Source organism: Callorhinus ursinus, unplaced genomic scaffold, assembly GCF_003265705.2.
Source record: "Callorhinus ursinus isolate GAN/ISIS: 27379988/994484 unplaced genomic scaffold, GSC_fseal_2.0 scaffold30, whole genome shotgun sequence".
Lineage (NCBI taxonomy): Eukaryota > Metazoa > Chordata > Mammalia > Carnivora > Otariidae > Callorhinus > Callorhinus ursinus.
The window spans coordinates 2430778-2443446 of NW_027397092.1; the positions used below are offsets into that span (position 1 = coordinate 2430778).

A 12669-nucleotide genomic window follows, 5' to 3' on the forward strand; every position below is an offset into this window, starting at 1 on the left:
CCCCAGGCTGGGTGCAGGCAGAGAAAACACATCAATAATTTGGGTGGGGGGGTGGGCAGGGTGTGAGTACTGCAAACAAACGGGTCTAACCACATTGTTATTTATGCTCTGGAAACCAGACAGAGACGGGAAAGAGTAGAATCCAACCCCAAAAAGGGTATGGTTCAAAAGGGAAAAAAGTAAGAGATAAATAAAAGCATTCAGGACACAGACGATAATGTAGAACAGTCTTGTTTTATTACTTTTAAGTAATAAAGAGCCTTTTCCTTGCTTTTTTTTTTTGTCTTCCCCCCTTTTTTTTCTTTTCTTTTTTTTCTGTTTTACAACATACATTAAGTCATGAATCAGATGTTAAGGGATGTGGAGATGGAAGGAAAGTTGGTGACATCACAATATTTTTACAACTTTACAACAAATATAAATCTGAGTTTGTTGCATCTACCAGTGTCTAGCAAGGGTGGAAAGCAAAGGCACACTCAGGTTTATGGACCCTCCCCCCAACACACAGTGGGGGGGAAAAAAAAAGAAAAAGAAAAGGGAAAAAAATACTTAAATGCAAACAACCAGCTCAGTACATATGGGCATTTTAGGGAGAGCGCCGCAAGTGATGAGCTGTTGGGAGGTGGGGATGTGGGACGGAAGTTTTGACACAGGTCTCCGTAACACAGCTGAGGCCATGATGTCCACCCATGGGGACACGAGAGTGGGGGCTCCCTTGTCAATACTCTTGGGGGTCAACCTTCGGGAAGAAGGGAAAAAAACAATGATCTCAGTTTCTAGAAAAGACTTTGCGATTTCAGGGTACAGAGTTCATGGGATGTGAACGTTGATTCTGCTAACAAAACAGAATAAAAACATAACAACCCAAAACAACAGAAGCCTACCCGGAAAGACAGCAAAACTGCGAGGGATGTCTGCAGGAACACAAAGCTAATGCGTGAGTCCTCGAGACACACCTAGGTCTCACTCTGATTACGGAGGTACCACCTTTTCATCAGCCAACTCAAGATTGTCCCCAGTAGTCTTTCTTTGAAAGTTATTATTATTTTTTTAAGACAAGATCAAACCCAGAAGATCAAACTGGAAATAAAAAGAGACAAAGAGGCCACCAAATATACTGTTTAAAAACACAACAACCCCAAACAATGCTCACTGTTTACATTATGTTGACAGTTCTTTTGTTCATGGTAGAGTAAACAATAGACCCCTCTGTGTGCTTGAGCTAATGAGAACCAGGGGGGGGGGAACACACCCCCACCCCGCCCCGTACAAACAAGAACAACAAATGGATGAAGAAATTTGTTAAAAAATTAAAAAATCTTCTGCCCCAGTCAATGTTTTTGCAGCATCCATTGTGGTTGGCTTTGTACTTGGAGTTACTCATCCATCACAGCAGGGACCAGCCTGCCTGCATCTACTTCCACGTCATTTCTTTGTGTGCAGGGCACGTGCGTGCTGAGCCCATGGCTTGGAGACACCTCCCAGGTGCCTGGCAACCGCACACAGCGTGTTCTCCAGCCGGTGGATCCAGCGGAAATGAGGGCTGGGACGTTAGTCCCTTCTCTTCTGGCCAATGAGGATATCACCATGTTGAAATGATCTGAGAATACCAGGGAAGCAGGGAGCTCTGGAGGGAGAATGGGTATTGCCACCCACAACACGGGTGTCCATGCTTGGTAGCATGGCCAAAGGGTGGTTGGAGTTGGCACGACTAGAAGGAAGTGAATTGGAGGGTGTGCTGCCCGCCTAGCTCTCCCAGGGGGGCAGGCTTATAACCACCACCACTGCACTCTTCTTCCATCTGCTAGATGCTAATCTTCCAGAGGGCTGGAGCGGGGGGGGGGGGGGGGAGGGTCAAATAAATAGCTGCATTTATTTCAAAAGGGGGGGGGGGGGAGTTTATCATAACGACAGTTTACAAGTGTACACAACTCAGGGTGTAAGGCACAAATTTACATGTGGAAAAGAGGCTATTCACAGATGTAACCCCACGAAAAACCCGTGTGAGCAAACCATTAATTTATGCAAGGTAGCAGCCAGCATATTAATTAGTTCACGCCTTTAGTGGATTTTGTTTGCTGTCTCACATGCAAGGTGAAATGAGATGGGTATCACAAGCTGGTGCCTTCACAGAAAGTAGGAACCACTGACAACCACATTGTTGGCAGCAATGGGACACGGGATGTGTCATTCTAAAAGTTCCTCTCCGGTTGCTTCAGAAGTTAGGATCTGGAAGGACTTTTAAACTAATTAATTTTTTGCATGTTATAGGGCCAGAGACCTGACCAGCAAATTAACTGGTTGATTTAAATAATATTTCCCTCTCAACGCTTTCCTTTAGCTAGAGATCAGACAGTCCAAACACAAAGCTCAGAATTGCAGCTCCAACTTATTTACTCAGTGAATTTATTGTAAAAATAAACTCAATTATTCCAGTTAATGGATTTCACGTTAAATAGTTTAACTTTCAAGGGGCTTTCTGAAGAGCTGTTCATTGGATGGTAGGTGGAAGAGTCCTTTCCTTAAGGAAAAAAAGGGTGAACAATAAATAAAGAGTTACTTGCGTTAACGGTCACGTTATTTCATTAAAAGAGAGGAGCAGAAATCTGACATAGTTGCCCAACATGGCATTCATCTGCTAATAACAGAAAGGTGTAACACTGGTGGGCATTTCACAGTATCTGCGCATAGTAAACTTCTGCCATTGTTAAAGTTCTGAGTTAGAATTATCAATGAATTCTTTATTTTTTTGTCTTTTTAATTTTCATGATTTTTAAAAATGTATCTGTGTTTTGCAGGTGGAACGCCAGCCCTGTTTGCAGGCGCCCGGTGCAGTCACGGACAACGTGGTGCAGTCATCGTTCACCTGCGGATGTGGGTGTGGGTGTGGGTGTGGGTGTGGGTGGGGTGAGCGTGTGCGCGTGCGCGCGCGCATGCGTGGGAAGGTGGGTGGGTATGTGCTTTTGGCTCATGTTTGTGATGATAATTTAAGTCTCTCGTGAGTCCGACCTGCTGCACGGTGTGAGGGGAGAGTGAAGTCAGAGAATGGAGGTGAGTCCCGCGTCGCAAACCTTCACCCAACCACGTGGCCCAATTTTCCAGGGTCCCCCTGCGCCCCCGAGGGGGGACCCAGCGTCCTCCGCTCCGCCGCGGCCATCTTGGTCTGGTGGGTACTCAGGCAGTGGAGGGCCTCGCCGAGCTGGGCGCGCGCCTGGCCTTTCCTGCTGGTTCGACACCTGACCCCTCCCCCTGGGATTATGTACACGCGTCATTGGGCTTCATGGATGTGGAAAGGGGGGCAAAGGAGGGTTTGGGGGGTACGTCCGGCTTTAGCGAGGGTGTGCGCTTCAGCCCCGACCTCGTCAGCGAGTTGTAGGCGTTGAGGCTGGGCTGCCGCGAAACAGTCACGGCCTGGCCCGCGGGCTGCGCGCCGTGCACCTGGATCGAGTCCACCCTCTGTGGGGCGGGGGGCGGGTTGTCTCCCCGGCCAAAGCTCTGGTTCCTGGACAGGTGGGAGGAATTGGAGCAGTTAGTATTGTTTCTTTTGAGAGTGGTGGCCTGGTGGCTTCTTGTGAGTGAGTTCGTGGGGTAGCTCCTCTTATAGTCAAGGCCGTAGGAGGAGGAGTGGTGCATTTCCAGCCGCTTGCTCAGGCCGTTCTGAGACAGGGAGGCTCCTGGAGGGCCCAGGGAGGCCTCCCGCTGGGGGACTTTGGGGGGCAGGCTGTCCAGGTTCTCCACCAGGTTCACCCCGTGGTTGGGACTCTTGCTGCTGAGATGCTCCTTGATGGTCTTATACTCCAGGGTGGCCGCCTGGTCCTCCAGCGCCATCTGGGCCACCTCGCTCATTTTGGGCTGGTCCACGTACTCGTGCTGGTAGCCTTGCTGCGTGATGGGCAGGACCACCACGCTGGGGATGTGGCTGGGGGAGGCCCGCAGGGGCAGGTCCGTGGGGATCACAGGGGAGCCCATGGGGGGCATGTCCTTGGTGCAGGCGTTGATGAGGTTCTGGTTCCTCTCCCACTCGCGGCTGCCGCGGCTGGGCTTCCGCTTCTGCTGCAGGGTCGGGGTGGACTCCGGGGTGGGCAAGGCCGCCAGGTCTAAGTGGTGCTGATCGGCCTTGATGAGCATCTTGGCCGTGTTGCCGGGTGTGGGGAGCTTGCCGTTGTGCATGAGTGGTGTGAGGATGGCCTCCGGCTTCGGGTCTTTGGACTGGGTGTCCCCGAAGAGACCGCTGAGCTTGGTGACGCTGCTCATGGAGCCCCGGCGCGAGTGGGTGAGCTCCTTCTCTTTGCGCTGCACAGCGGACACGTCTTTGCGCCTGTGGTCGCAGACGCAATAGACAATGATGCCAGAGAATACAGCCCCCATGACAAAAGCCAGAATGACCGCAATGGCCAGGAGGGTGACAGGGACGAGCTGGTCATGGCCTTTGAGGTAACTTTCCCGAATCACTCCTGCAATAGACATCGCACACGGTGTTAAGAAATGAAAGCGCACCGCGGGGCTTATTTTTGTTTGGCGTTCACCCCGTTCATTAATAACAGTAATAAGTGACAGTAGCACCTCTGCATAACTTGTCTTGGGGCGCAGCTTGCCAAACATTAATTAATCCTCTCCAAGCCTCCCCCCCCCCCCCCCCAAATAGGTAAATAAACTTCATTTTTGTCCTTTTTTGTGTTCTGAAAAAGTGCTTTTTCCCCCTCTCTCAAGTATGTGCTCTTTCTGCTTGCTTCAGTCTGTGGAATAGGACAGTTTTTCATTTCCAAAATTTATCCCTCCCCGCCCCCCTCCTCCATCTTTTCTCAGTCTTCCCCTCAGAAAATTGGGATAACAGAGACACTTTGAGTCCAGAGAGGAAGAGGCAACAATTTTATGCCTGTTAAATGAACGAATGGCACTACGCTCCAGGGTGCCAGGGTCTTCTCTGATGACTTCTTTGTGGGCAGGGTGGCCTCTATCTGGAGAAAAAGCTATGTGTGCATTTCAGGCAACTGGAGGAAGACCTCGTGTGTCATTTACGGGGAAAGAAAATAGCTCAAGCTCACATTACAGATGTTTATGCTGATTTTGTATCATCCTTCCCCCCCCAAAAAAAAAGGCAATGCACACTCAATTTCAGGTAAATATGCTGAATATTTGAACGAAGCTCTTCCCTAACTTGAACTGAACGAGTATTTAGAAAAAAAGACCATTTGGGGCCCTGGAGTGGGTTTGAAAAGTGTCAGGTCTCATTATTAGGACTAGAGTTTGCTGTCAAGGTGAGATTCTTCAGCAGAGCTAATCTCTTCAATTTAATAAAAATTATGTGACTACACCCGTCAATAATCTTACACTACATCAATCGACATGTTTCTGAAGAAAGTTGCCTTCCCTGTTCCTGCCTAATCAGCCACCAAGCTGAGAGACTCTAATCAAATGCAAACACTGAGGCTTTTATTTTTTAATACCGAGTGAGAATACACATCACAATTGTCAGATCTTAAGTGCTTGATGCGGTAGCTAAAAAATAAAATCTCAAATACCTCAATTCCTGCCTCTGGAGGGTGAAAGAACACGAATACATTAGAGGCACTGCATGGGCTGAGGAAATGTAAACATTGTTCCTATTATGGAAATGATAGTAAGACAGAAAATGTACCTTCTCTGGTCTCAGGAGACATATTTTTCATCTGCTAAATCAACTCTTTCTGGAATATGCTTAATGTATTTTACTGGCAGATTTCACTGGTACAGAATTAGAATGAAATACAATAAAAACTTCTACCCCTTCCTAAGCCCACAACATGCAGCCCTTCAACTTCTGCTGACATGCTTTTTATGTTACAATTGAGACCCTGAAGAAATGCAGCTTTGTCATGGGGTCTTTCTGCTAAAATATTTTGATTAGAGAAGCGATGGTTTTAAAACTCAGAAACCTTTGCCTGTGGAAGAGAACATTCTCTTTCTCTTTTCTGTCTAAACATTCCTCCTCCCCTTACTTGTGACATCACAGTCGGTTGCTGTGGAAATGATTGTCCTGTGACAAAGGATTGTGACTTCAGGGGGAATAAACAAAAGCAGCAAATGTCTCTTGAGAAACAAAGGTTCTGTGATTAAAAAAATGCCCTTGGTAATGAAGGGGGCACGGCAGGCGATTTCACCCCGGGGAAAGAGTATTAAGATGTCAAGACCCTGAATAATTTCCAAAGGTGACACTTCTCAAATATTTCCAGATTTATCTAACTGAACTTTTAAGGGATAGACATGGAGAAGCAAAAAAAAAAAAACAGCAGGAAATTTGGCTGTAACTCACACCTTTTATAATGTGGAGCTCCCCAAACCATGAGGTGTCTTGCTGCATTCAAATATGTTTTAATACCTAGTCACCAAGGAACTGTGCAAATGAAAAGTTCTTTCTTAAATTTGCATTTCCTTGTTGTAATGCTAAAATAGCAACTGATTTTCTTTCAGTTTTGACTGTGTTTGGGGTTCTATTGAAGATCATTTTTAACCACCTACGTACAATGACACAAAAATGTACACCTGTAAATAAAATGGGTTTAATTTCCCTCATTGACTTGGCGATCTCAGTGGAATCTAACCACAGGGTAGACCTCACCGATGTGTGTGTGTGTGTGGGGGGGGTACCAGGTAGATTTTTCATGGCAGTGGGTATTTCATGGATCCCCTCCTGGCAATCATATTCATGGGGGCTGTGTCTTCCCAATAAATGCATCCTTATAATAATAGGTAGTTATCTATAATTGACTTTGGTATTTTATAATTGAAATTGACCTCTCAGTTTAAGAGGAACAGGGAAAGAAGGCAGCTAACGTAGTCCATTTGTTTCATTCATTGTTTAATTGGGAAAACTGCAAAAATTTCAAGTTTATTCATGGCTTTTTTTCCTTATAGCTATTCTTTCATGTTTGAAGGTCCTTGACTAGTTTAATCTCATGGAAACCATTTGCTCTTTCACTGGGTAAAACGTTTTTAGGGGATGACATTTGAGTTCACGGTTTTGGCTGTTAAATCAAATAGGGTATGACCTTTGAGAAAAATGGTGTCTCAAACAGCCCCCCACCCCCACCTCATTTTGTTATGTAAATAGTGCCTTTAAAAGCCTGCATCTCTTCAGTTTTGAGATATCCACCCCAAGCAGGTGCCCTTCCCTCATCTGCTTGTGCAAATTCAGAAATCCCAGGTACACAGGTAGAAACAGATCGGAGATTAAGTTGAAAGCACAAGTCAGGAAGATAAGAAGTTAGAAGTCATTTCTGGAAAATCCCTTCCAAACTTAAAGCTTTCTCTTTATTCATGAAAAGGGCAAAGGGGCATTTATGGAAATGATTAAGTCAACTTTGTGACATCGGTCACTGTGAAGGATTGAACACAGTGGTCTTCTCGGGGGTGGGGGTGGGCATGGGTGCTGGTACAAGCAACACTAGAGATCTCCAGAGGCCTGGGGTCTTAGGCTCCCACTTACTGCTGGGTGACCTTTTGGCCCATCTCTGGGCCTCAGTTTTTTTTCATTTGCGATGTGGGGTTAATACACTTAATACCTTACTGGGTTCTTGCAAGAATCAAATGAAGCAATGAATAAGAAAGAACTTAAATGCTGTAGTTTGCTGGACAAGTCTACAGGTGAAAAGAAGCCACCAAGGAGATGTGGTGGGCTTGTGGCTCACCCAGGGCTTAAGAGTAACAGTCACAGCCTCTCCATTTGGTTCCATTTGCTATGGGTCTCCCGGGGGAGGGGGACAGACCTGTTCTTCCCAGCTCCAACCTTGTGCTGTCCAAATGTTGCCAAAGGGATATGTTGAGGCAACTAAGGGAACACGTACCTCTGTCCCAGGATTGCCTTATAGGTCCTGCATTTTGAAATAAGTAAAACAACAAAAGCAGGAAATGTTGAGCAAAATGCAGTGATTGTAGTTAGACTCCTAGTAGAGTAAAAATCCTGCATTCAGCTCCTTGAGGGCGGGGACCTTATTTTATATGCATTTATAACCCTCACCATCACCAGGGCTCCTTAGTTGGGCACTTAATAAATGATTACCAGATAGATGGTTTTGCAGTACATTGCAGAGACGCTCTTAAATGGGCCTCTAAACTTGGTGGGACATTTTTGCAGTGACCATAACCTTCTGAAGTTACAGAACCAAAATATATCTCCATCCATAGAACAGAATGTAATCATCCTAACATCCATTAGACAAATCGATAAAGGTGCTCAGTATATGTTCAAAATAATAAGAGAAACTGTATCAAAAATGAAAAATTCATTCTGGGATAATTCCAAAAGAGATGATGAGGGTAGATGGGTTATTTGTAACGACTGGCTAGCCCAGTGGAATTTAATATTTTGAAATAAATACAACTCTGCCAAGGGAGCTGGTTGAACGTCATTGCTTCAGATGTTGCATGGAAACCCTGGGGAAGTGGAGGGGCTTTTGTAGGGTGGCATACTTCTTCTCCAGCACCCCCCCCCGCCAGACCAGTAAGAGTTGGCTTCTCTATTCTGGGGCCCGGAAATGTCTTCCTCTCCCAACCCCAGGGCCTTCTGCTCTCACCCATTGAAAATGGGGCATTATAATGAAAACAGTATCTGAAACATCCTTTGCATTGATTCATTAACCACCAGCTATTTCTCACCAGTCATGAGGTGCTAAATGGTTATTCTTTCCACCTTCCTATTGCAGGAAGCAAGGCACACAATGGCTTAGAGATTTCTCTGAAATCATGCCTTAAATTGGCAGAACTGAGAAAGAATAGAATCTTCACTTTTTTTTCCCCCTGAGGTGAGAGTTTTCAGATGCTGGAGGGATGCTAGAGGGAGGTCTCAGAGGGACAATTGGAAGCTCTTTAGAGGCTGAAGCAATGAAAAGATTATGAACAACCCTACCCCCTAGGCCCTGCAAAATGTAATTAAAATAGGGACAGTTATAAATTGTAAAGTAAGAGGAAGTCCAGCACAGTTGTGAATTTTCCTATGATGATCATGTGAAGGCATTTTAAAATTTCAAACATCAAATTCTTTATTCTTTATTTAGAAAACAGAGAATGGTTTCTGGTAGGCCCATTCTAGGATTGTCTACACTTGTCTAGTCTGCATGGGAAGCCCATCACCATGGGACAGCATGCCTCAGAAAAGATCTTCTCCTAACTCAGGGTTGGATTGTGCCGTTCTTGGTGCCTTCACTCTCATTGTCGTGGCATAACAAGGTTTCAGCTCCAGTCTTTGTGGGTGCCTTCAGCAAACATTTCCTGAGCACAGACCAAAGCAGTGTGCCAAGTGCTGGAGAGACAGAGGTGAAGGAGGCACAAACCCTGTCATCCACTAGGGGAGAAGGCCCACGCTCACACAAGAACTACTTCCAGAGTGGGGAAGCATCCTGAGATGCACTGCTTCTAGGTCAGTGGATGTCAGCGGAAGCAGAGAGCAGTAAGAACCATGCAAGGAGGGAAGGAGAGTAAAAGCTGTGTTCATAATGGTGAATGGTCTGACTCCCATCTAGTCTCTCATGCCTAGAGCACCAGCCACTTGGCTGTACTCTCCCTTGCTTCTGGGCACTCCCACAGGCTGTTCCCTGTACCTGGAATATCCCTGCTCACCCCACATTCTTCTGACCCTCTCCTTTAGGCCTCAGGGTAAAGGAGGAAGCCCTCACCATCTTACTCCGACCAGGTTAGCTCTTCTCTGCGTGACCCAGAGATCTGCACTTCTCTATCCTAAAGTCATCACTCTTATGTTACTTTATGTTTGTTTTTCCTCACCGAGATTGTTTTAGGAGGGAGATTTACCCCTAAATTCCCAGGCATGCAGGTGCTTAGTTAATAATATCTGCTAAATAAATAGTGAATGAATGCATGAGTACTTGTAGAGGAAAAATAAGAGCAAGAGCTAAACACCAGTTAGAAGGCTGTGGAAAACCTTGAGTGACTGAAAAAGATGTTTAGAAGACATGTCCCTTTTGGAAGGAAAGTTCTTGGTTAATGTACCTGCAATTTTATGGGTTGTCTTTCCTGAGAAAGCTGACTTTCAGCTTACTCTGCTGGATGTTGAATCCCCCACTGAAAAACAGCTGACTTCAGAGAGTCAGTACCTTTGCATCAGAAGCACAGCTAGTCCACCTAAATTTACTTCCACTGTTTTTAAAATGAAAACTTTTTTTTCACCTATACTTATCCCCTGAATCCTACAGAAATAGCTGGGAGATGTCTGTCCTGTCAAAGCATGAAACGAGACAAATGGAAGCACACAGAATCAACTGCACCTGTTAAACGACATGCCAAGGAAGAGCCCTACCCACGCCCACCCAGTTACCTTGCTAAGTATAGGAGCCCCTGGCGGCCAGGACCTTGAAATGGTTAAGTGCGCACTTTCCCCCTCTCACCCCTGCTCACTGGACTGCCTGTTTCTGAGCTGCTGTGATATGATGGATGTGTCTGTCTCCATAGTGAAGTGATTAATAGGTATCTGTGTAGAGCGGACCCGGTGACCACAAAGACAACAAAGCCTTTCTGTGTCCTTTAGAGAAGTATGCAAAGGCAAAAAGGAGGATGGACATTTCCTTCACGGCCGAGCCAGAGCGGGTTTCGTGTTGGGCCTGAGAGCTAACAAAGATGGCAAAACACCAAGAAAAGCTCTGGAGTACGATTCCCTAAAAATAAACTCTTGATTTTCCTTTATAGTAAGACAAGCCTGCAATTTCCTTGAAATCCTCATAAGAACTTGGGTGAATGGAATCTAACAACCCAATTTTTCTTGTTTGAAAATCTTATTGCAACAAAATGCCAGGCTCCCAGTCCCACAAGGCAGTATGAATGAATGAACTAATCATGGGCCAGGCATCATGTCTGCTAACCACAGAGGGCCGGCTGTAATCCCTATTAAGGAGAGAAGAAAACAAATAGGGGGGAAAGAACTCCTAACTGGAGACAATTTATCCTCAAAGCCACACCGCACCCAGTGGAGACCATACTGAAAATGCAGTGGGAACGCTCTGTGGTTATCTCAGCAGGAAGGAGCCCTCTTGTCTTAGGGCATAACGTGTACCAGATGGCTTAAGAATAAACTGAAGAGCCAGCAGCCATGGAAATGGGCTCGGAGTTTATAACTCAAACTTTCCTTTTCCTTTTTTTTTTCCTACCCTCCCGGCAGGCTGAAGATTAGGTGCTGGGAGGAGCCACGGTCCTCAGGATTTATCAAGTTAATGACTGACCAAAGTAGAGGCAGCTTCCCTGGGTTGAGAAGCTAAATGAAAGCTCACATACTGAAATAGTGCTTACTGTGGTTGTCTGTGGATGAATCCATTTCCAGTTCTGTCACCTTTGAAATTGATGCATTTTTTTTTTTCTTGTTGTTGGGATGCCCTCACAGGCCGAAAAGGGAGAGTGAGCATGAAATTCATTCTGTTTCACATTTTTTTAGAGGAGAAACAGCTTAATTTCCCCTTGTGCCAGGGGGAGTCCTCAGATCTCTGAGGTTTCCCACTTGGCACTGCCCGTGGAGGGCTATACCAGTGCATGGACTGAGGTCTAGATCGGGCATCAGGATAAGATGATTTTTAAAAGCCATGCCCTGAAATGTGGGTCTGTGGTTGCATGTGTTAGAACTGTCACTCTCTTTGTAAAGGTAACGATTATTTCAGATGGGCAAAGTTTTAGCAGAATTTATGTGGTTTACTTTCCTTCTTTTTGAGGTTTTCTTTCTAATAAGACTGGAAACCCAACATCTAAGCAATTTCTGAAACCAGACAATGCATTTCTGTTCTCCAGCTTCTTAGTCCCATCGTCTTGATTTGCTCCCTCACAAGGCATCAAAGCTACAAAACGGTGAAGTGGATCTTCCACTAAAATTTCACTAATATTGTGAAATTCAGGTGATTCTTTGAATCATTTGCAGTGCTTTGACTTTTTTCTCTACAAAGCAAAGATAAATAGGAGGAAGCAGTTCTGTTTGAATACTAAAGCTGCCAACTTAAACTTGCTGGAAATACAGTTCTTGGGATCTGGACTATAGATGAGGCTGGGTGTTAACTGGTTAAGAACATAAACCTGGAGGTTATAAAGACCTGGCTTTGAGTTTTGGCTTTATAACTAGCTTTGTGATCTTTGGCAAGTCCGTTCCTCTGAGCATCAGTACTATTGATTATGAGACGAGTGTTGTTGGAAGGATTTAATAGGTTAAATAAATGAATGCATGTAAAGCACTTGGCATTGTGCAGGACATTTGTTAATGCCCAATTAATAATGTAATAGAAGGGGGCGCCTGGGTGGCTCAGTCGGTTAAGCCTCTGCCTTCGGCTCAGGTCATGATCCCAGGGTCTTGGGATAGAGTCCCAAATTGGGCTCCCTGCTCCAAACTGAATCTGCAGGGAGTCTGCTGCTTCTTCTGCCTCTATGTCTCTCTCCCTCTATCTCTCATGAATAAATGAATAAAATCTTAAAAATAATGTAATAGTATTTCTATTTTTTTTTTAAGATTTTATTTATTTATTAGAGAGAGAGAATGAGAGATAGAGAGCACAAGAGGGAAGAGGGTCAGAGGGAGAAGCAGACTCCCTGCCGAGCAGGGAGCCCGATGTGGGACTCGATCCCGGGACTCCAGGATCATGACCTGAGCCGAAGGCAGTCGCTTAACCAACTGAGCCACCCAGGCGCCCAATGTAATAGTATTTCTAGAAT

The 12669-nt window shown here is 45.5% G+C and overlaps 1 protein-coding gene and 1 long non-coding RNA gene across 6 annotated transcripts in view; one reads left to right on the forward strand and one right to left on the reverse strand.

Moving 5' to 3' along the window:
* Nucleotides 1-215: 215 nt before the first annotated feature.
* The window catches only part of SEMA6A (semaphorin 6A), a 125603-nt gene continuing 113149 nt past the window's right edge, over nucleotides 216-12669 (reverse strand). For 4 of the 5 annotated variants that reach the window (XM_073878555.1, XM_025860997.2, XM_073878553.1 and 1 more), the window contains one exon: nucleotides 216-4454. In XM_073878555.1, coding sequence (XP_073734656.1) covers nucleotides 3256-4454 — 1199 coding nt within the window. In that variant the 3' untranslated portion in view covers nucleotides 216-3255. Of the gene's footprint in view, nucleotides 4455-7667; nucleotides 7851-12669 lie in introns of all 5 variants that reach the window. The other variant, XM_073878556.1, reaches the window with a different exon arrangement.
* LOC141370277 (uncharacterized) overlaps nucleotides 2958-12669 on the forward strand; it is a 45195-nt gene continuing 35483 nt past the window's right edge. The window contains exon 1 of the long non-coding RNA XR_012374182.1: nucleotides 2958-3051. This is a non-coding gene — a long non-coding RNA (uncharacterized lncRNA). The remainder of the gene's footprint in view (nucleotides 3052-12669) is intronic.